Raw genomic sequence first — 24,304 nt, 5'->3', positions numbered from 1 at the left:
ACATCTCTTAAATACACCTTATTAATTGAGTAAATCCAACTAAAATGGAATAAGTTGTTATGAACAATTAAAGATGTTACAGTAACATACAAAATTGAGTAAATACAATTGAAAATGTAAGTCAAAACAACAGTAACCAAAAGTTCAAAATACATAAAATCTTAATTAGGAAATGCTGAAATGCTTGGCACATTTAACCAACACCATTACAATTATTTGTTTTTAAATAATGGTTCAATTTACTTAATATTTTTAAGTTAACTTAAGCAAAAACGTTAATTACAATTAAGTGTTATATATATATATATATATATATATATATATATATAGATATATATATATATATATATATATATATATATATATATATATATATATATAGATATATATATACATACATACATACATACATACATACATACATACATACACACACACACACACACACACACACACACACACACACACACACACACACCCCCCACAGGAAAAAAAGAACCACGTCAGTTCAACATTGTTCACAATGATTTATTTTAAACAGCTTTTTTGTGAATCAGATTTTAGCAGATTCCTTCTCTGAACACAGTGAGCTGAAATCTGTTCTACATTCAGTGGATAGAACTTGGATAAAATTTCAGTCACAACAGCCTTATATAATAAAATTGCATCCAAACTGGCATATTGATGCTAACAACAAGAAAAATGTACCTGCCATACAAAGAATAAAAGTGGCTCAAGTGAACGCAGTGCTTTACCTTTTCAGAAAAGGTCAAATGACAAAAATAAAATTAAGATCCCAAAAAAATATAAATCCTGAAAAAAAAAAGAAAGACATTTTGCACTGTGACATAGTTTTTGAACATCTTATTTTGATTCCAAAAAATTGGGAAGATTATAACTAAAGAGTGACCAAAAAACATCCATAATTTAAATAAAAAGGTTTCAAAAAGGATTGCGCTAAAAAAAACAAAAAAACAAACAAACAGAAGATACTCTCCCATTTACACCTTAATGTGAATCTGGAAAGTTAATACAAAAACACAGTTTATGGTACAAACATTATTTATGAACAGGAATGTCAACACAATGTAATTCCGCAACTGAACCTTTTGATGAGCATTACATGTCACTTAACAAGTCTAACACTTTAAGAACAGCCCTGTGAAATTTTGTCTACAATGAACAGAGGTCATTTTTCAGTCTTTGAACCTGGACAGAAAGGTTTCCTGGATCCAGCTCCATGAACACTTTTTGAAATGCTTCAAATGTGCATTTGAAATTCTTGGGGTATTTCAGATCCAGAGCATAGCACAGTCCCAAAAGATAGCAACAGGCTTTGCTCAGATTCCCAAGTTTGCCCAGAACAGTAACGCCTTCAATAACAATACCCACATCAGTAGGTTCGCCTGACCTGTCTTGATTCTGCAGCAGGTAAATCTTCATCACCTCCTCAGCCAAAGCCTCTTCAACGAAGACAGCATCAGCACCGTCCTTTAAAAAGAGAAAGAACTGTTTTCAGCTCACATATTTCCAAACATTGAAACAAAAAGTTTCATTTGTATGACATCACCGGTACTCATAATATGTGGACACTGCTCCAAAATCTTTGAGCAAATGCTATTCTTTTGTATGCTTTGAAGTGTTTGCTTTTTTTCTTTAGAACAGTATCTTAAAACTTTTCTATGATCTCACAAGCTAAAATAAACTACTAATATTCCTAAAACAGATTTATTGCGCCAACCTCAAAGGTTTTGATTAAGGCACTTGGATCCTCTCCCAGATGGTCAATGAGACATTTGATGATGACTTCTCGTTTTTTCTCGATGGAATTTCCACTCTGTAAAACAGGAAGTCTCAACTGAGGCAAAATTTGCACATTTAAAACATGACTTACCATTTCTAGCTTAAACATAACTATTTTTTTTCTGTTGTTGACCTGTTTTCACACCCACCATCAAGGTAAGAACACCTGTGGAGCTAAAATATTGAACAGAAACCTAAGAAAAGCCGTTTTTAGTGGAAGGGCCTCTTCAATGCTGTGTTGGAACGTTTTTGTGGTTAGAAAATGCAATCTTCCTTACCTGAAGCAGAAGGTTTAACTGTGCTCTGTGGCGTTGTCCAGCAGCACCTTTCTTGGCTTGAAACAAGGACAGGAGTTTGGATGAATACAAGTCCAACGATGACATGAACTTTGGTTCAAGGTTCAGGGTCGTGATCCTATGAAACTCTGCACTGACCTGGATGGGAGAGGACAAAAAACCAAGGACAAAAAATCTGAAGGCCAAAATTCTGATTCAATCAAAAAAAAAAAAAAAATCTTTAAGTGGAACTACCATTTTTTGCAACCTGGACCTTATTTTCTAACATGCAAAAGATAAATTTACTCATCCAGACATAAATCCATATAAGTGGAGTTGTTCAGTATGCAGACTAAAGCCTTAACATAAAGTATTATCTTCCACTAAGCTTCTAAATTTTATGTTATGAATTGCTTGCACTATTTCCCTGTGAGATTGTATAATCTTTGAGGGAAGAGGCGGAGCCAGGTTGCCCTCTGAACCATCGTCTGCCAGGCAGCGATGCGAGAGGAACACACCTCCACTGAAGTGGCGCAAATATTCAGAATCGCGTCAGCGGCTTTACAGAGAAAGCCTTTCAGCTCCTCTGGCAGCTCTGCTTCCTCCACCTTCCTGGAGATGACAAACGCTAGCAAGGCAGTATTGTTAGTCACTGCAGCTGACTGAACAGTGCATTGATGTGCGCGATCAGTGAACCTTGCTATCAGCTGGTCAAGTTTGGCGGGATGGGCCGGTTGCTGTCCAACGACCTTGGTCATTTTGGTGCCGAAAACTGAAGCGAGGCTCGGCTCTAGAGGGGGAACAGGCGGAAAACTCCGGTCTGTGAAGCCCTCTGTGAAGCCCTAGGTAGAGACCGCGCTCTAATCTTCGCTGGCTCTGCTGCTGCCTCAGAGAGGTAGGTCATCACCGCCGGGAACTGGGGCCAGATGGGATCTGGGCAACGAGAGTGAGCAGAGCCATACCTTCCCGCCAGATCATCCAATGGGGGGGTGGAGCAGGCTGAGGGACGGAAAGTCCCTTCTCACCAGCTGCCTCCTGGATGATGCCAGGCAGATCCAGGAGCAGCGCACCAACAACTGGGAGCGGCGTCCTCGCCGACATGTGAAGGCCAGGGGTGGATGAGCATCCCTTGAAAAAGGCTGACCTCCACTGCTTTTCCTCTGGCGGGAGGAGCTAACAGGAGCGGCAATAGGATTAAGGTGTGAGGGCGAGGTCTGCATGGTGAGGACCGAGGCAGCCCACGCAGACGGCATGTCGGTCATACGACATGATGTAGCCGGTCTGGCAGGATGGACACAGACGGATGGTCTCGCTGGACATCTTCTGGCTGGCTGAAGAAAAACGGCAGAGTCGATTTCCTGGTCTCACCATAACTTATACTAGACCAGGGTGAGGCCCACACAGCAGGTGGGCGTGGAATAAAATACTTCAGTGCTGCGCGCACAAGGGGAATACCCACTTAAAGGGCTGCGCCTATACTCATAGAATCTGGGGTTACAATACGTAACCAACGTTTCATAAAAATATTAAATTACTCTTCACTCTTTACTCTTCAGTAAAATCTAGTCTGTCGTTATGTGCTCCAGAGTTAGATAAGTGAGACAAAGGCACTTTGCAATCAGCCCAGTCATTCTTCAGTCAGGTTACATTAGCTTAGCCTAAAACAAGTTAAGTGAACGGAAATTATTTATCGTTCCATAGGCTTGGGAATGGTTTCAATAAGAACCATTCTGGTTTTGATTCAGATTCCTCATTCTGATTCAAATTCCTAGCGATTCTAGAGTCTTATGACAAATTAAAGCAACCTGGCTGCTGCAAGATCATCAAAATCACTAGGATGGTAGCAACATGTTTTTTCTCACTTCTCTTATGATGGGGGATCTAACAGACCAAATTTTATTTACAAGTGGATATCCCTTTAAATGTACACTTACTTGGGAGACGTCAAACAACGCCGGCCATCTGTCCTTGATGTCGCTGACACTCAGCTGTTGGCTGATAATATCATGTCTTCTATGTGCAAAGGTTTTGCACATTAAATCCTTGATGGCTGTGCTGTTTTTCTTCTTACACTCATCAATCAGTTGTTGTCGCTCCAGCTCTTGCTGTTCTTTACCATCTTGTCCTGGATAGTGTGGCAGAAACAGCACTTCTCCTTTCCGCGCCTTCTTTATGTTCTTCGCTGGAGCCTTGTCATCAGGGTGCTTGTTCTTCAGTGAGTTGCAAGTAACCTCTGGAACTCCAAGACTTCGTAACTTTGACCTGTAATTTCCCATCTTGTATTTAAGACTATACATCCATCCCATCCAGCCATTACGACTGCCTGGCTCTGTCAGACACGGGTGCTTTTTGACCAGAGCCTCTGCCACTTCTCCAATCTGAAGGCCAGTAGGGTAGGCTGTGTAGCTGTACATATAATCAGCTAATTTTTCCATTATATCTGACTTGACTGAAGTATTGTTCAGCACAGTGCCATTTTGAACAAAGACTTCATTGGCATTTTTCAGTACAGTCTCTGTTGCCACAGAGAAAAGTGGAATGACAATTTCATCTGGCCATGTAGTCTTTAGAGGACTTTGAAGAGGGGAGAGTATGACAGTGTTGTCTGAAGACAGAGATGATCCATCTGTTTGGTCCTCTGTGGTTTTATATGTTGAAGAGCTTGAACTTTCATTCAGTGAACTTACATCTGAGGGATTTTCACACTGAGGAATCAATGTAAGCACTACTGATGGAATGACCACAGCTTTGACTGTACCCCTATCTTTGATTTGGTTGGGAGAATGAAGTGTAAAGAAATCTCCAAATGAGTCATCATAATAGTGCAATATGAAATCCTCAACTAGCCCAAATGTCTCTCTCACTGTCTCATGCAACTCCTCAACAGTCCTGGGTATTCCTGAAGAGAGCACAAGCTTCTCACTCTGTTGTCCAAAACTTACTTTCAAGGCAACGGAGTCCATCTGCAGAATAAAAACCACAAGAAAAAAGAAAAAGAAAGGGGGTATCTCAGTCTTTCCCCTTACACTAACAAACAATGTGACGTTTTATTGACACCATTTGCTTGCCTTCAACACGATATGGTGTTAAGGGGTAAGTGTCACCAAGTACTCTGGGATGTATTAAGGTCATTTTCCCAGAAGGATCCAGAATAAATGCCCTAAAATGTTCATCATACCAGCTGTTGAGCAACTTCACAATGAAAAGAAATTCATTGCTTAAGACAACAATCTGTAAAATCTCCACAAAGTCAGGTAAGCCACAAGTAGATCCATGAGGCAAAACCATTCCTGAGGCATATTTAGTTCCATGATGAGTCAGAGAGTTGGTCAAATTCACATAGGCTTGTGTTGGATAAAGTTCCTTGAGACACTGCTGTATTTCTACATCAAGCAGTTCCAATGGAAGAGATGATACTTTAGTGACACACACTGATGGCTTCAATGCATTACCATCTGAATAGTATGCCATCATCATCTGGTGCTTTGAGGCAAGTGACAATAGTACATTTCTGAAGCTGTTTGTGTGTTTAACAACCTTCTTAAAGAAACTATGTTTACCCTCAAAGCGCATAGTCCAGAGGCATACTAATGGACCAAATCCTCTGATCAAGTCAGGATAATGCTCCAAAAAATGGTGTTTTGGAGTTAGTTTTTGCTCTGGGAAAACCTCCAATAGCCTGTTGCGATGTTCAGATATAAGTGTGTCCAAGTAGCAAATACTTTCCTCTCTGTGACTAGGGGACACAACAAGTTCAGTTATATCTTTTAGAGTCATAAGAACTTGCCATGCTTCATCATTTTTGGGAATCTTACCAATAATAAAAGGTAATAGTCTCAATAACGTCCAATTTTCATGTGCGTTGCCACCAATGCTTTTGCGAGTGGAAAAATTTAGGGGGATGATTTGGGGGCGATCTGTTTTATCGGTCCATTTGTAAGGAAATTCTGTTATGAAGTTATTGAGTTCAGTTAAGGAAAAGTAACGTTTACGGATAAACACATGAAGGCATAATGCTAATTCTAGTGGAATTATGCCTTCAAAAAAGGTCGTGCAAAAGATCTGGAGGATACCCTGTGACAAAATGGAAATATTTTAATTTCCCCGTTAATGGACAACCTTTCTTCACACCACAAAAATGAACCGAGGAGGAATTTTCCTTTATGGTTTGGACATGTAGATCATAGTTCTCTTTTGTTCTTGGTGGAAAAGCTCCTGAACGAACTTCTTTTTGCTGAAAGTCTGAATGGTCTCCAAGGCAAAATCTACAGATGTAATGTCCAGAAAAGCTTTCCACGAGTCCACTAAGAGAATGAGCGCCAAGATTGTCAGCACAAACACAAAAAACAGTGCCCCTGATATATCTACCAAGCTGTGAACAAAAAATCCCGTCTCTCTCTAATGTTATGAGATCCTTTAAAAGTGGCTCGAGAACAGTTTCATAGCCAAAAGTTTTAACATCACTTGCCTTACACAGGAGAGCCAATTGAATTGATGTTAGCTGTGATCTCAGTTCAGTTGGTATATCAGCAAGTACCCAGTACACAGCTGTGACTTTGTGTTTTTTTCTTGAAGTCCCAAGTGGATTACAAATTTCAAAGTCATCCACATTGAGAACAAGGGAAATACTTAAGTCCTCAATAGCACAAAGTTGGTTTTGCTTGAAATATTGTCCATCGTGGAAAGAGGATAACTGTGAAGTGTTCAAATGTCTAGTTAATATACTGTTAACATCTTCTTTACTCAGTAACAGCTGCAAGGACTGAAGAATAGGCACATACTGAAAAGTGGAATTCTTTTCTGGATCCAAACAGTATTCTACTGGTTCAATAACACAGAAGTTTTCCTTGAAATATTTCTGTCTCTTATATCTTGAAGCAAAGGGACCATCAGGACTAAGGGCTGCACATAAAGGACTACAGTGACATATTTTTTCAGCCAATTCACTGACAAAAGACTGATCAATATTACAGTTATTCTTAATAAGAATATCACTTATTGACTTTGGAATATACTGAAGTGATAATGTGCAGATATAACTGAGCTGTTCTACCAAGTCATCCACACATTTACCAGAAACATTATAGATGCTTTCCAGTTTTAACAAGAGCACACCAATATTTTTCAAAATTTCATTTGTTGTTTCCCTTTCACAACCAAGTTCAGTGGTGACATCCAAGTCCTCGTGATCTTCTAATTCCAGTGCTGGTAAGACGATTTCATTAGATGTACTGACAGTTTGCTTTGAAATCAAGTTAGTTTTAAAGTGCTTCCATGAACAAAATCTGTGCTTTCGACTTCTGTGAGTCGCATAAGTCCCACAAATGTTTGTCTTAAACTCACAACCATCAAAAACACACTCTATGGTTTCATGGCTTTTCAAATGGGAATTTATATGTTGAAAATAGTCTTTTGTGTTTGGGTAAAAAGAGTCACAGATTTTACATCTAATAGTTGGAAGGACCTCACACTCTTCCGTTTCATGCGAACTGTGAGACCTAGACAAGTGTGAGCGTAAGGCACCCCATGTCTTAAAAGAGCAAGGACAATTCAAATGAAGACAGGGTATGGAATAGCCATGACCAAATGTACCATGTTTCACTCGATAATGTTTGAGTAGTGACACTTTTGATGACTCCTCATGTTTGCAGAGTTTACACTGCCATCTCATCACCTGTGACCTAAAAAATTGTGAGAAAATATGTCTCACAGTATGAAGATGACAGAATGGTGTATAACCATATTTACGCAGTTTTTGTATGATTAACTGATTGAATAACCAATACTCACTACCAATTCAGGTGGAGGATACAACTTACAAATAAGTCAACATGGAACAAAGTACAATACTTAACCACATTGAAATAATCTGAATCACATCACCATGCTGTATAAATAAAAAGATAGTATGGTGACACTAGATGACAGACCATGAACTCATCAATATATTTACCGAACTGAAAAATTCTCAAAATTTAGATTTGGCATTTGTATGACTAAAATAACCCACCACAAAACCAGTATAAATATTTAGGTGGTATCACCATCCACTACTCAGCTTGTATAAAACAATATCATATCATTCCAAAATTTAACACATCAAGTCCTCTGAGTAAAATTACCTGCTTTACTTTGTAGTTGATGCAGATTTTTTTCTCCTGGTGGTGAAGATGGTGCTGAAAAAATACAAATCAAAACTTTATCATTACAAAACATGTCACTGAGTAATCTGCCATAACATCAATCTCTTATAAGAAATTTTAGCTTGGATTGAAATAAACATTTATTTATGTAAATTGGGAGTAACTATACTGGAAATGATGGTACTTTTGGCTTGACCCAAAAGACCAAAGCTTTTTTTTTTTCCATTATTTTCTGGGATCTGAAAGGAAGTAGGGCCCCGAGTCTAAATTTACTTAAGGCCCCATAGTACTTTGGACCGGCCCTGGATGAGGTAATCTGCTGACCCGGGCGGTCCTCTCAGCGTTCTCTCAAAAACTGGCCCTGTTCAGGACAAAGCTGAAAGCAGCGTCTTATATGCTCTGAAAGACCCCACATAGAACAAGAAAGCTAAGCAGCATGGTTGCTGCTATGAACTGTTCCGCGGGCAGGTCTTCTTAGTTACCAAAGCCATTGATGACGTCTGTTCATCTCCTCCTGAACAACCTGACAGAGTGAGTCAGGCCGCGTGACTACCGCAGCTCCCGTCACCGTGACTCAACAGGGCCATTTTCTAGAAATGTCTGAGCACACCTGCTTTCACGTGGTTCCTAAAATGCCCCCGATTAAACGGTCAGGTCGCTGGTACCGGGACATTCCGGTCAAATTACCCGGAACGCAGATAGCGACTCAGAACGTAAAAGGATAAAAGGGCGCGGTTTCCCGCCGCCTTTACTGGAAGACGGGTTGCAAACTTAAATTAACGTGCACAAACACGCTGCGAAAAGTGAGCCACCATGACAAACGCTTTCTTCAGAACATGTTATAAAAGAACGGTGTGGATAAAGACAGCTAATGTAAGAATGGTCACTTACCTGAAAACGTTACCAAGTCTGCAGTGGATGTGTGTCTGTCTCGTTCAACGTGCAGAAAATCTCCCATGAGGCCATGCTCCTCGCGCGCGGTACATGCCAAAGGTCATTAGTCTTACTCAAAGTTTTAAGTTAGTATTGGGGGACAAAATTATATTGATTTTGAACCATTAATAATTAAAGTTAAAGACAATGATAAATATGAATACCAGTCTCTCAGTTATTTTGAGTACTTTCTATGAGATATATTGAGTAGATTTAAATAATGCACCCTGTGTTTCAAATACAGAATTTTTTCTTTTAAATAAACTTGAACAAAAGAACTCAGTTCAACTCAAAAACTGGTGTTGAAAATTTAAGCATTCTTTTCAGTATTTTCAACTCAAGATAACACGTTTGTGATTTTCAAAGATTTAATCAAGGTCATCTAACTTAGAATTATAATGATATTTACTAAGCCCCTGAATAATTTTTTAGGGTGTAGCAATAACAGCTGTTTACTTTTTGGGGTCTGGTTCATTGTTTAATAAAGAAAACATGTCCAAGTATTGGGTGCTGAGGCTCAGCGCATATTCTAGCCTGCTGTGTGGGTGGGCAGCTAGAAATCACTGGTGGGCAACATGAGTGAGGAGAAAACTGGAGCAGCCAAGCAGGGAGCTGCAGGTTGCTGGTTTGAGTCTCTGTTCAGATGCTGGTGTCTCCTCTCTCTGAGATGTCTGCAAACAGTCCCAGATAAAACAATAAGGATAATAAACAAACACGTGACTAAAATAACAATTATGACTCTGATGTGTTTCATGTGTAGCAGGATGGCCTCTATACAGCAGTCGCTGCAAGCATCCACATCGCCACACTTACTATTCTTTAAGCAGGCGTGCTGGGCTCCTCCTAAGGAAAGTTTGAAACTTCATTTCCTTCATGCTGGTGAACTTTTTACCAAATATTTTCATCAAAGCTTCTCCATCACTGACAGGGATTGTTTGGATCTTCACACTCATCTCCACCAACCCTAAAAAATGAGTCTCACTTTGCTCATATAATGCCAGGAGTGTCTCCATATTCCACAAAAGTCTATGCAAACATGTAACAGTATCCCATATTCATAGAAATATTATTGATATTATAACAAAAGCTGTCACCAACACAATTGTCCCAAGTGCTTTTTTTTATTAGTTATTGCAAATGCTTGACTGCAGTTCTTGCTAGATGACAAAACCACTTATTAGGTTTAGAAGGAAATGACTTTTTCTACATGAGGTAAAGTTGGAGAGCTGTTTCCCCAAACTAAATGAAATCATCATTTGAAAAACTACAATCTGTATTTACTCTGAACATCTGTGTTAACATTTGAAATTGGAAACATGTAAGTGTAACAAACATGTTAAAACATAAGAAATCAGGAAGGGGCATGTATAGGAATTTCTTTTACTTATGCATTAATCACATTATTTTATTGTATGATACCTTGGTGCCACTGGATTTTAACATGTCTCACACTCATACAGTAAGACAAATGCTGGGGGTCTAGTAAGGAAGTTGGGGGAAGCAGACAACTCCACAGGAAGAGTCTTTTGTGTCTTTGAGGACTCTGGTAGGAAGCAAGGGAGTGTGAACCTTAAGGTGTGAAACAGCTGTGTACTGCCTTTTGTTCCTGGAGAAGGTATTTAACTGAGAGCCATGCTAGGCTCAGGGAGACTCTGCTGACCGTCTGTCCCGCGGTCATGCAGGGACTTCATCAAGCTTGCTTGTCTGTTCTTTGTGTGTTTTGATTAAAGAATGTTAGCTACCGCTCACCGCTCGTCTGCAGGCTTTATTTAAATGGAAAACTTCCACAACAGGAAAAAAAAAAAAGCTTTTTGCTAAAAAAAAAAGAAAGATTTAAAGCAGAAGTTTTTTGCACTGCATTTTAAAATGAAAACATATTGCATTTATTTGCAATTAAAATCACACAGAGCAGAAAGTGTGTTACTGTTTTACATCCACAGACACACAAGAAAAGAAGCAGGCAACATGAGGTCAAGTTATGGCAATTTTATTTTTGTATGTCAGTACATGCATTCAGAATAGAGTTTTTAAAAAACAAACAAACGTCCCAAGTAAAGTTTGGGGGGATTTTTGTGAAAGAAAGGTTGAGAGAGGGGGAAGGAGGAAGATGCTGCTGGGTCAGTTCTTTCTCAGCAGTCTGCTCCAGAATCCCCTCCTGTCCCCGGCTTGCTTTTCTTTTGCCTTCAGCTCTTTTAAGGTTTTGTTGAGCTGCTCCTCGGCATCTTTAAATGTTTCTTTCAGCTGCTGTTTGGCCAGTTTCCCTTTGTGTTTGAGGAGCTCTTTAGCTTCCTTTTTGTGCTTTTGTATTTCTTTAAGTTCATCTTTGCAGCCTTTCTTGGTCACCGTCGTTTCTTTCTTGAATACCTTCAACTCAATTTTCCCTTCTGCAAGTTCCTCTTGCACTTTCATCAGTTCCTCCTTCATGTTTTGAGTGTAACTCTTTGTATCTTCCATTTCTTTCTTTGCTTCCTGTATTTTAATTTTCTCTTCCTCCAACACTTTTTGAGCTTCCAACAATTCTTTCTTCATATTTTCAATCTCATTTTCTGTCTCGTGTTTACATTTTTTCTCCTCTTCAAGTTGTTGCTTCACATGCAGTAATTCCTTCCTTAGTGTTTCAGCTTCAGCCATTACATTTGCAGCGTCTTGTGTTGCCAACTGCATTTTGCTTTTTTCCTCTTCAAAAGCTTCCTGCACCTCCTGTAATTCCTGCATCACATTTCCTGCCTCCTTCTTTGCAGTTTGATATTTATTTTTGGCTTCTTGTGCTGTGCTTTTCTCTTCCTCCAATGCTTTTTGAGCTTGCAACAGTTCTTTCTTCATGTTTTCATTCTCGTTTTCTGCCTGTTGTTTTCTTATCTTCTCTCCTTTAAGTTTGAGACCCACATCCTGTAATTCCTGCAATACTACTTCAGTTTCAAACTTTGAATTTTTAGCTTCTCCTCTTGATTTTTCTGCCTCTTCTTTTAATTTGACATTTTCAGCCTGTATCATTTGAAATTTAAAATGAATCAGCTGTACTGTATTGTGAGGTGAAGCACTCGCCGATCCTCTTCTCGATCTCCCTTGATTCATTTTGGCCTTTTAAACAAAGGAACCAACGTTTTGTAGAGGAGTGAAGTGAAGTTTTCGATGTTTCTTCGTCAACTGTCGTTTGTCCTGCACAGAGATGCTGCTGTAGATGTGTCTCTAGCTGTGTCTGGATACAATGAAACATGCTGGAACTAAGTGCTTGTGTTGCACAGTTCTACTAAACATTCCATTTCATGCATGCTCCGCCCACATGGTCAGGAATGTCAGGTGCTGCATCTCCAAATGCTGCTCCCGTTGCCTAGCAATAACAGCTGTTTACTTTTTGGGGTCTGGTTCATTGTTTAATAAAGAAAACATGTCCAAGTATTGGGTGCTGAGGCTCAGCGCATATTCTAGCCTGCTGTGTGGGTGGGCAGCTAGAAATCACTGGTGGGCAACATGAGTGAGGAGAAAACTGGAGCAGCCAAGCAGGGAGCTGCAGGTTGCTGGTTTGAGTCTCTGTTCAGATGCTGGTGTCTCCTCTCTCTGAGATGTCTGCAAACTGTCCCAGATAAAACAATAAGGATAATAAACAAACACGTGACTAAAATAACAATTATGACTCTGATGTGTTTCATGTGTAGCAGGATGGCCTCTATACAGCAGTCGCTGCAAGCATCCACATCGCCACACTTACTATTCTTTAAGCAGGCGTGCTGGGCTCCTCCTAAGGAAAGTTTGAAACTTCATTTCCTTCATGCTGGTGAACTTTTTACCAAATATTTTCATCAAAGCTTCTCCATCACTGACAGGGATTGTTTGGATCTTCACACTCATCTCCACCAACCCTAAAAAATGAGTCTCACTTTGCTCATATAATGCCAGGAGTGTCTCCATATTCCACAAAAGTCTATGCAAACATGTAACAGTATCCCATATTCATAGAAATATTATTGATATTATAACAAAAGCTGTCACCAACACAATTGTCCCAAGTGCTTTTTTTTTTATTAGTTATTGCAAATGCTTGACTGCAGTTCTTGCTAGATGACAAAACCACTTATTAGGTTTAGAAGGAAATGACTTTTTCTACATGAGGTAAAGTTGGAGAGCTGTTTCCCCAAACTAAATGAAATCATCATTTGAAAAACTACAATCTGTATTTACTCTGAACATCTGTGTTAACATTTGAAATTGGAAACATGTAAGTGTAACAAACATGTTAAAACATAAGAAATCAGGAAGGGGCATGTATAGGAATTTCTTTTACTTATGCATTAATCACATTATTTTATTGTATGATACCTTGGTGCCACTGGATTTTAACATGTCTCACACTCATACAGTAAGACAAATGCTGGGGGTCTAGTAAGGAAGTTGGGGGAAGCAGACAACTCCACAGGAAGAGTCTTTTGTGTCTTTGAGGACTCTGGTAGGAAGCAAGGGAGTGTGAACCTTAAGGTGTGAAACAGCTGTGTACTGCCTTTTGTTCCTGGAGAAGGTATTTAACTGAGAGCCATGCTAGGCTCAGGGAGACTCTGCTGACCGTCTGTCCCGCGGTCATGCAGGGACTTCATCAAGCTTGCTTGTCTGTTCTTTGTGTGTTTTGATTAAAGAATGTTAGCTACCGCTCACCGCTCGTCTGCAGGCTTTATTTAAATGGAAAACTTCCACAACAGGCAAAAAAAAAAGCTTTTTGCTAAAAAAAAAAAGAAAGATTTAAAGCAGAAGTTTTTTGCACTGCATTTTAAAATGAAAACATATTGCATTTATTTGCAATTAAAATCACACAGAGCAGAAAGTGTGTTACTGTTTTACATCCACAGACACACAAGAAAAGAAGCAGGCAACATGAGGTCAAGTTATGGCAATTTTATTTTTGTATGTCAGTACATGCATTCAGAATAGAGTTTTTAAAAAACAAACAAACGTCCCAAGTAAAGTTTGGGGGGATTTTTGTGAAAGAAAGGTTGAGAGAGGGGGAAGGAGGAAGATGCTGCTGGGTCAGTTCTTTCTCAGCAGTCTGCTCCAGAATCCCCTCCTGTCCTCGGCTTGCTTTTCTTTTGCCTTCAGCTCTTTTAAGGTTTTGTTGAGCTGCTCCTCGGCATCTTTAAATGTTTCTTTCAGCTGCTGTTTGGCCAGTTTCCCTTTGTGTTTGAGGAGCTCTTTAGCTTCCTTTTTGTGCTTTTGTATTTCTTTAAGTTCATCTTTGCAGCCTTTCTTGGTCACCGTCGTTTCTTTCTTGAATACCTTCAACTCAATTTTCCCTTCTGCAAGTTCCTCTTGCACTTTCATCAGTTCCTCCTTCATGTTTTGAGTGTAACTCTTTGTATCTTCCATTTCTTTCTTTGCTTCCTGTATTTTAATTTTCTCTTCCTCCAACACTTTTTGAGCTTCCAACAATTCTTTCTTCATATTTTCAATCTCATTTTCTGTCTCGTGTTTACATTTTTTCTCCTCTTCAAGTTGTTGCTTCACATGCAGTAATTCCTTCCTTAGTGTTTCAGCTTCAGCCATTACATTTGCAGCGTCTTGTGTTGCCAACTGCATTTTGCTTTTTTCCTCTTCAAAAGCTTCCTGCACCTCCTGTAATTCCTGCATCACATTTCCTGCCTCCTTCTTTGCAGTTTGATATTTATTTTTGGCTTCTTGTGCTGTGCTTTTCTCTTCCTCCAATGCTTTTTGAGCTTGCAACAGTTCTTTCTTCATGTTTTCATTCTCGTTTTCTGCCTGTTGTTTTCTTATCTTCTCTCCTTTAAGTTTGAGACCCACATCCTGTAATTCCTGCAATACTACTTCAGTTTCAAACTTTGAATTTTTAGCTTCTCCTCTTGATTTTTCTGCCTCTTCTTTTAATTTGACATTTTCAGCCTGTATCATTTGAAATTTAAAATGAATCAGCTGTACTGTATTGTGAGGTGAAGCACTCGCCGATCCTCTTCTCGATCTCCCTTGATTCATTTTGGCCTTTTAAACAAAGGAACCAACGTTTTGTAGAGGAGTGAAGTGAAGTTTTCGATGTTTCTTCGTCAACTGTCGTTTGTCCTGCACAGAGATGCTGCTGTAGATGTGTCTCTAGCTGTGTCTGGATACAATGAAACATGCTGGAACTAAGTGCTTGTGTTGCACAGTTCTACTAAACATTCCATTTCATGCATGCTCCGCCCACATGGTCAGGAATGTCAGGTGCTGCATCTCCAAATGCTGCTCCCGTTGCCTAGCAATAACAGCTGTTTACTTTTTGGGGTCTGGTTCATTGTTTAATAAAGAAAACATGTCCAAGTATTGGGTGCTGAGGCTCAGCGCATATTCTAGCCTGCTGTGTGGGTGGGCAGCTAGAAATCACTGGTGGGCAACATGAGTGAGGAGAAAACTGGAGCAGCCAAGCAGGGAGCTGCAGGTTGCTGGTTTGAGTCTCTGTTCAGATGCTGGTGTCTCCTCTCTCTGAGATGTCTGCAAACTGTCCCAGATAAAACAATAAGGATAATAAACAAACACGTGACTAAAATAACAATTATGACTCTGATGTGTTTCATGTGTAGCAGGATGGCCTCTATACAGCAGTCGCTGCAAGCATCCACATCGCCACACTTACTATTCTTTAAGCAGGCGTGCTGGGCTCCTCCTAAGGAAAGTTTGAAACTTCATTTCCTTCATGCTGGTGAACTTTTTACCAAATATTTTCATCAAAGCTTCTCCATCACTGACAGGGATTGTTTGGATCTTCACACTCATCTCCACCAACCCTAAAAAATGAGTCTCACTTTGCTCATATAATGCCAGGAGTGTCTCCATATTCCACAAAAGTCTATGCAAACATGTAACAGTATCCCATATTCATAGAAATATTATTGATATTATAACAAAAGCTGTCACCAACACAATTGTCCCAAGTGCTTTTTTTTTTTATTAGTTATTGCAAATGCTTGACTGCAGTTCTTGCTAGATGACAAAACCACTTATTAGGTTTAGAAGGAAATGACTTTTTCTACATGAGGTAAAGTTGGAGAGCTGTTTCCCCAAACTAAATGAAATCATCATTTGAAAAACTACAATCTGTATTTACTCTGAACATCTGTGTTAACATTTGAAATTGGAAACATGTAAGTGTAACAAACATGTTAAAACATAAGAAATCAGGAAGGGGCATGTATAGGAATTTCTTTTACTTATGCATTAATCACATTATTTTATTGTATGATACCTTGGTGCCACTGGATTTTAACATGTCTCACACTCATACAGTAAGACAAATGCTGGGGGTCTAGTAAGGAAGTTGGGGGAAGCAGACAACTCCACAGGAAGAGTCTTTTGTGTCTTTGAGGACTCTGGTAGGAAGCAAGGGAGTGTGAACCTTAAGGTGTGAAACAGCTGTGTACTGCCTTTTGTTCCTGGAGAAGGTATTTAACTGAGAGCCATGCTAGGCTCAGGGAGACTCTGCTGACCGTCTGTCCCGCGGTCATGCAGGGACTTCATCAAGCTTGCTTGTCTGTTCTTTGTGTGTTTTGATTAAAGAATGTTAGCTACCGCTCACCGCTCGTCTGCAGGCTTTATTTAAATTGAAAACTTCCACAACAGGCAAAAAAACAAGCTTTTTGCTAAAAAAAAAAGAAAGATTTAAAGCAGAAGTTTTTTGCACTGCATTTTAAAATGAAAACATATTGCATTTATTTGCAATTAAAATCACACAGAGCAGAAAGTGTGTTACTGTTTTACATCCACAGACACACAAGAAAAGAAGCAGGCAACATGAGGTCAAGTTATGGCAATTTTATTTTTGTATGTCAGTACATGCATTCAGAATAGTTTTTAAAAAACAAACAAACGTCCCAAGTAAAGTTTGGGGGGATTTTTGTGAAAGAAAGGTTGAGAGAGGGGGAAGGAGGAAGATGCTGCTGGGTCAGTTCTTTCTCAGCAGTCTGCTCCAGAATCCCCTCCTGTCCTCGGCTTGCTTTTCTTTTGCCTTCAGCTCTTTTAAGGTTTTGTTGAGCTGCTCCTCGGCATCTTTAAATGTTTCTTTCAGCTGCTGTTTGGCCAGTTTCCCTTTGTGTTTGAGGAGCTCTTTAGCTTCCTTTTTGTGCTTTTGTATTTCTTTAAGTTCATCTTTGCAGCCTTTCTTGGTCACCGTCGTTTCTTTCTTGAATACCTTCAACTCAATTTTCCCTTCTGCAAGTTCCTCTTGCACTTTCATCAGTTCCTCCTTCATGTTTTGAGTGTAACTCTTTGTATCTTCCATTTCTTTCTTTGCTTCCTGTATTTTAATTTTCTCTTCCTCCAACACTTTTTGAGCTTCCAACAATTCTTTCTTCATATTTTCAATCTCATTTTCTGTCTCGTGTTTACATTTTTTCTCCTCTTCAAGTTGTTGCTTCACATGCAGTAATTCCTTCCTTAGTGTTTCAGCTTCAGCCATTACATTTGCAGCGTCTTGTGTTGCCAACTGCATTTTGCTTTTTTCCTCTTCAAAAGCTTCCTGCACCTCCTGTAATTCCTGCATCACATTTCCTGCCTCCTTCTTTGCAGTTTGATATTTATTTTTGGCTTCTTGTGCTGTGCTTTTCTCTTCCTCCAATGCTTTTTGAGCTTGCAACAGTTCTTTCTTCATGTTTTCATTCTCGTTTTCTGCCTGTTGTTTTCTCATCTTCTCTCCTTTAAGTTTGAGACCCACATCCAGTAATTCCTGCAATACTACTTCAGTTTCAAACTTTGAATTTTTAGCTTCTCCTCTTGATTTTTCTGCCTCTTCTTTTAATTTGACATTTTCAGCCTGTATCATTTGAAATTTAAAATGAATCAGCTGTACTGTATTGTGAGGTGAAGCACTCGCCGATCCTCTTCTCGATCTCCCTTGATTCATTTTGGCCTTTTAAACAAAGGAACCAACGTTTTGTAGAGGAGTGAAGTGAAGTTTTCGATGTTTCTTCGTCAACTGTCGTTTGTCCTGCACAGAGATGCTGCTGTAGATGTGTCTCTAGCTGTGTCTGGATACAATGAAACATGCTGGAACTAAGTGCTTGTGTTGCACAGTTCTACTAAACATTCCATTTCATGCATGCTCCGCCCACATGGTCAGGAATGTCAGGTGCTGCATCTCCAAATGCTGCTCCCGTTGCCTAGCAATAACAGCTGTTTACTTTTTGGGGTCTGGTTCATTGTTTAATAAAGAAAACATGTCCAAGTATTGGGTGCTGAGGCTCAGCGCATATTCTAGCCTGCTGTGTGGGTGGGCAGCTAGAAATCACTGGTGGGCAACATGAGTGAGGAGAAAACTGGAGCAGCCAAGCAGGGAGCTGCAGGTTGCTGGTTTGAGTCTCTGTTCAGATGCTGGTGTCTCCTCTCTCTGAGATGTCTGCAAACAGTCCCAGATAAAACAATAAGGATAATAAACAAACACGTGACTAAAATAACAATTATGACTCTGATGTGTTTCATGTGTAGCAGGATGGCCTCTATACAGCAGTCGCTGCAAGCATCCACATCGCCACACTTACTATTCTTTAAGCAGGCGTGCTGGGCTCCTCCTAAGGAAAGTTTGAAACTTCATTTCCTTCATGCTGGTGAACTTTTTACCAAATATTTTCATCAAAGCTTCTCCATCACTGACAGGGATTGTTTGGATCTTCACACTCATCTCCACCAACCCTAAAAAATGAGTCTCACTTTGCTCATATAATGCCAGGAGTGTCTCCATATTCCACAAAAGTCTATGCAAACATGTAACAGTATCCCATATTCATAGAAATATTATTGATATTATAACAAAAGCTGTCACCAACACAATTGTCCCAAGTGCTTTTTTTTTTTATTAGTTATTGCAAATGCTTGACTGCAGTTCTTGCTAGATGACAAAACCACTTATTAGGTTTAGAAGGAAATGACTTTTTCTACATGAGGTAAAGTTGGAGAGCTGTTTCCCCAAACTAAATGAAATCATCATTTGAAAAACTACAATCTGTATTTACTCTGAACATCTGTGTTAACATTTGAAATTGGAAACATGTAAGTGTAACAAACATGTTAAAACATAAGAAATCAGGAAGGGGCATGTATAGGAATTTCTTTTACTTATGCATTAATCACATTATTTTATTGTATGATACCTTGGTGCCACTGGATTTTAACATGTCTCACACTCATACAGTAAGACAAATGCTGGGGGTCTAGTAAGGAAGTTGGGGGAAGCAGACAACTCCACAGGAAGAGTCTTTTGTGTCTTTGAGGACTCTGGTAGGAAGCAAGGGAGTGTGAACCTTAAGGTGTGAAACAGCTGTGTACTGCCTTTTGTTCCTGGAGAAGGTATTTAACTGAGAGCCATGCTAGGCCCATATATCATTGTGATGTTGTTTATTCTATTACTCTTGTTCTCTTCTGCTTGCTTTCTTTTTTCTTTCTCAGCAGGTGATCCAGGTGATTGATATATGCATTTTTTTTCTCTGCCCGTTCTGTTGGTTTTTGTCTTTTGCCCTTCTCCCCCGTCCCTCTTCTCAGCTGTTTCTCTTTCCCTCTTTTTTTCTCCCCTTCTTTCCCCCAGTCAAGTCTGTCCCGTATTCAGTAAGTGAAAATAAAATAAACAATAAAAGGTGAATCAAATGGACCATTACGGCAAGGCTGGGATGGTCAGTTTGGTAAAGTAAATCCGTTGGGCATCTTTCTTTGCCTTTAGACAACAAGTCTGATGGCAAAAGAGCCAAACGGGACAGGCCAAAAAAAAAAAAAAAAAAAAAGGAAAACTTCCACAACAGGCAAAAAAAAAAGCTTTTTGCTAAAAAAAAAAAAAAAAAAGATTTAAAGCAGAAGTTTTTTGCACTGCATTTTAAAATGAAAACATATTGCATTTATTTGCAATTAAAAACACACAGAGCAGAAAGTGTGTTACTGTTTTACATCCACAGACACACAAGAAAAGAAGAAGGCAACATGAGTTCAAGTTATGGCAATTTTATTTGTGTATTTCAGTACAGATTCGAGTTTTTAAAAAACAAACAAACATCCCAAGAAGAAGGATGGGGTGAAAGAAAGGTGGAGAGAGGGGGAAGGAGGAAGAAACTATTGATCTCCTCAAACCTGATGCTGCTGGATCAGTTCTTTCTCAGCAGTCGGCTCCAGAATCCCCTCCTGTCCTCGGCTTGCTTTTCTTTTGCCTTCAGCTCTTTTAAGGTTTTGTTGAGCTGCTCCTCGGCATCTTTAAATGTTTCTTTCAGCTGCTGTTTGGCCAGTTTCCCTTTGTGTTTGAGGAGCTCTTTAGCTTCCTTTTTGTGCTTTCGTATTTCTTTAAGTGCATCTTTGCAGTCTTTCTTGGTCACCGCAGAGCCGGTCATCAACATGAACTATAGTTTGGTGTCTTAGACCACTTCTGACTTGCAGCACGTTGTACAGAACAAAGAGGAAGGTGAAATTACAGCTAGAGAAAGGTATTTGGTGGGTGAACATCTCGTCTGGCTACTATACTGAAGCTTACTACCATCTAGATAGCAGCAGCTTCACATTTTTGATATATGCCTCCCATTAAAACTAGCCAAAGAAAAATATGTGCTCTTGAGGTGTGGTTTTAAATCCTACTCTCCCCAAAAATGTAATCAACAATTTTACCTATAACCAGCTCTTATATGGTGTAATTAAAATTTTACATTGCCTGTAGCTTGGCTAACCCAGGTGATAAGGTGATAAGGATTAGTTCGAGTCTGAGCAACTTCGTATGATTTTCTCAAGTTTCACTACCAACCAGTTCTTGGAGACAAGTTGGCATCTTCCATGCAATTTCCATGAAATTCTTGTGAGGGGTCAGATTTGAAGCTACGCTGTTTTTATAGTCAGATGTCCTTTAGTTAGCAATGAATCTGCCCTTGAGTCTGGCACCTTTGTGTCACTTGGTAATGATTTTTATAACCTGCTTGCTTTTGACTTTTATGGTTTTAACTTTGGAAACCTGTTTTAGAATACAGGATTGCATATGGCACAAATGTTTATGAAAGACCTCACCTATAAAAGACTTAAGCACTTGAGTTGATGTCAACTGGATTGAATCTTGAACCCGGTATCATCCACAGATGAAAAATGGGTCTAAACTTGCCAACAGGCATTTGTAACATCTAAAAGGACTTTTGATGTTTTTTAGATGGGACTTTGTTATGGTTAGCTTTCTGGTAGGCAGATGTGCTCTAAGATACTAGACTATAAAATGTACCTCCACTTTCCAAGTGACTTTGGTTGTCTTTGGTAAATACCTGTCATCAGAATGCACCACTGTCACTTTTGTATTCTAAGTAAAGGTGTGGGTTCAAATCCCCCCCTTGACAAAGCTTTTGTCTTTAGATTTCATTCAGCACATCTTCCTGTGAAGAACCCTGAGGGTCTTAATCAGCAGTTAGAACTTGTCCATCCTATTATCCACAGACCTCACATTATATATGCAAAGAGCATACAATTGAAAGTCTTGAAACTTGTGCTCTGAAGTGGGTAAAGACTAGTCTTCAGCAACTTCATCACATGTATATGAGGTTACTGTTCATTGAGCTCTGATGGTGAGGACTTCTTCAGTATAGTAGCCAGACGAGATGTTCACCCACCAAATATCTTTCTCTAGCTGTAATTTCACCTTCCTCTTTGCTCTGTACAACATGCTGCAAGTCAGAAGTGGTCTAAGACACCAAACTGCTTCAGTGCAAATAACTATAGTTCATGTTGATGAACTATCTCTCACTGAGACACTTATAGACTTGTTCTTCACATTTGGTTGCATGTACAGTGACATTGTCTTTTGTTTTCTGCTAATCAGAAGTGGTATTAGAACCTAGACTGAAGCTTCAAGTTCAAGTTCAACTTTATTGTCACTTCAACCATATACAGTTTAAAAATACACAGTGAGGCGAAACAACGTTCCTCCAGGAACCAAGGTGCTACAAGACAAGTTAGTGCAAAAAAAAAATATATATATATATAATATATCTAGTAATAATATTGTGCAAAAGAGCATTTACAGGTTGGTGTGTGCGATGGTTTGGTGGTGTAGGTCAGTGTGTTTGCGCTTGTGTTGGTTAGTCAGTCCAGTCTCAATGTTTTGAGGTATTTGAGTTAAGCTGAGTGATAATGTTAGTGTATGTGTGTGTGTGCGTGTTTATCAGTCAGTCCCTTTTTGCTGAGGAGACGGATGGCTTGTGGAAAAAAGCTGTTGCACAGTCTGGATGTGCGTGCCCGAATGCTTCGGTACCTTTTTCCAGATGGCAGGAGTGTAAAGAGTGTGTGAGAGGGGTGTGTCCGATCAGCCACAATGCTGGTGGCTTTGCGAATGCAGCGTGTGGTGTAGATGTCCTCAATAGAGGGTAGAGAGACCCCGATGATCTTCTCTGCTGTTCCCACTATCCGCTGTAGGGTCTTGCGGTCTGATATGGCACAGCTCCCAAACCAGACAGTGATGCAGCCGCTCAGGATGCTCTCAATAGTTCCTCTATAGAAGGTGGTCAGGATCGGTGGTGGAAGCCGGGCCTTTCTCAGTCTTCTCAGAAAGAAGAGACGCTGTTGGGCTTTCTTGTGCAGGGAGCTGGTGTTGAGGGACCAGCCGAGGTCCTTCTCCAGGTGTACGCCCAGGAATTTGGTGCTGTCAACGATCTCCACAGAGGAGCCGTTGATGCTCAGCGGTGAGTGGTCGCCTCGTGTCCTCCTAAAGTCAACAACCATCTCTTTTGTCTTGTCAACATTCAGAGACAGGTTGTTGTCCTTACACCAGTCCGTTAGTCTCTGCACTTCCTCTCTGTATGCTGACTCGTCGTTCTTGCTAATGAGACCCACCACGGTCGTGTCATCAGCGAATTTAATGATGTGATTTGAACTGTGTGTTGCTACACAGTCATGAGTCAGCAGTGTGAACAGCAGAGGACTGAGCACACAGCCTTGTGGGGCCCCAGTGCTCAGTGTGGTGGTGCTGGAGGTGCAGTTCCCGATCCGTACTGACTGAGGCCTTCCGGTCAGAAAGTCCAGGATCCAGTTGCAGAGGGAGGTGTTCAGGCCTAACAGGCTCAGCTTTCCGATCAGTTGTTGGGGGATGATCGTGTTAAATGCTGAGCTGAAATCTATGTACAGCATAGCTTGGCTACCCAAGTGGCTTTGGTTCACTTTGATGTGCTGTTTTTAACAAAGTGTTATCCTCATCCACTTTTTCGTTCAACATTTTATAAGTATAGGTTCAAATCCCACACCTGACAAATAGCTTTTCTTACATGTTGTACACTTGCATTCATGCATTCATTCATATGTCCAATAGACTGTTTAGCACAGGTTTAGCTGTGATGTCTCTTTAAATTAAAGTACAAAACACAAGTATATTCAGAAATAGATCACTTGCAAGCAGCTTTCTAAGCAAATTTAAGGTTCATATAGAGTTGTAGGAGCTTTGCTTTCTGTTTGTCTGGATAGCTAAGTGGTTTAAGGCATGAAAAATCTGTTTTTTCCTGACCAAAGTGACATCTAGCATCCAAATAGAGACACTGGTTCAACCCCAACCCCTGCCAAAGATTTTATCCAAGCTGTTTGATGAAACTTTACCTTCTGCTCAACACAAAACATAATCAGTTACTTTTGATTTCAATTACTTTTAAATTGATGGGCTCAAGAGTTCATTGCAACTTTAAATCTGGAGACAAAAGCTTGCCAGGCATGTTTTGATGTGTTCAACTCCCAGGCATGGGAGTTGAACACAGAATTTTATTAAAAGTCTGTAGGACCCTTTTAACAGGAAGGACTAAAGCCTTGGTTTGGGCTTCTTAGCATACTCACGCATACTGCCAATCTGAAAACGATGTTATCTATCTGGACCTTACAGTCACATAGAAAGCAATGACTCCTTGACGTTGCTAACTGTGGACGAGTTATATAAGCTCTTGCCGGTCTGCATTATATATTCCTTATCTTTTGCATATTTCAGACAAGGGTGTTTTCCGCCTATATCATTTAGTTAGTTATTGTTAAGTAAGTCCTTGATGTCAGGAGGTTAAGACTTCCACATGGTGGATGACTGAGAAACCTTACACCTATAAAGGTGTAAGATACTGGACTCAAGAACGGACCTTTGTTTTCCAAGTGACTTTGGTTGACTTTGATAAATGTCATCCATCAATTTTAGCTAGCGGCACTTACATGTTTGGG

General features: G+C 39.9%; 1 protein-coding gene across 3 annotated transcripts; it reads right to left on the bottom strand.

The window, feature by feature from the left end:
• Positions 1-1,102: 1,102 nt before the first annotated feature.
• Positions 1,103-9,175, bottom strand: LOC146675463 (uncharacterized). Of its 3 annotated transcripts, XM_085402555.1 has the most exons (5): positions 9,113-9,175; positions 8,201-8,254; positions 2,082-2,237; positions 1,742-1,837; positions 1,103-1,491 (listed from the first exon to the last, which is right to left on the bottom strand). In XM_085402555.1, exons 3-5 carry the CDS (start codon positions 2,184-2,186, stop codon positions 1,174-1,176), a joined length of 519 nt encoding a protein of 172 aa, XP_085258681.1. In that variant the 5' UTR covers positions 2,187-2,237; positions 8,201-8,254; positions 9,113-9,175; the 3' UTR covers positions 1,103-1,173. The 3 variants fall into 3 exon arrangements, with proteins under 3 accessions (XP_085258681.1, XP_085258683.1, XP_085258680.1); XM_085402557.1 differs by lacking the exon at positions 9,113-9,175 and having other exon boundaries at positions 8,201-8,255; XM_085402554.1 differs by lacking the exons at positions 8,201-8,254; positions 9,113-9,175 and having other exon boundaries at positions 2,082-2,239.
• Between the last annotated feature and the right edge of the window lie 15,129 nt (positions 9,176-24,304).

This window comes from Rhamphochromis longiceps, linkage group LG3 (assembly GCF_057381845.1).
Source record: "Rhamphochromis longiceps isolate RC_006_pf linkage group LG3, R_longiceps_female_GT1.1, whole genome shotgun sequence".
Classification (NCBI taxonomy): domain Eukaryota; kingdom Metazoa; phylum Chordata; class Actinopteri; order Cichliformes; family Cichlidae; genus Rhamphochromis; species Rhamphochromis longiceps.
The sequence above is the reverse complement of the archived record's forward strand: the minus strand, read 5'-3'. Positions and strand labels throughout refer to the sequence as shown.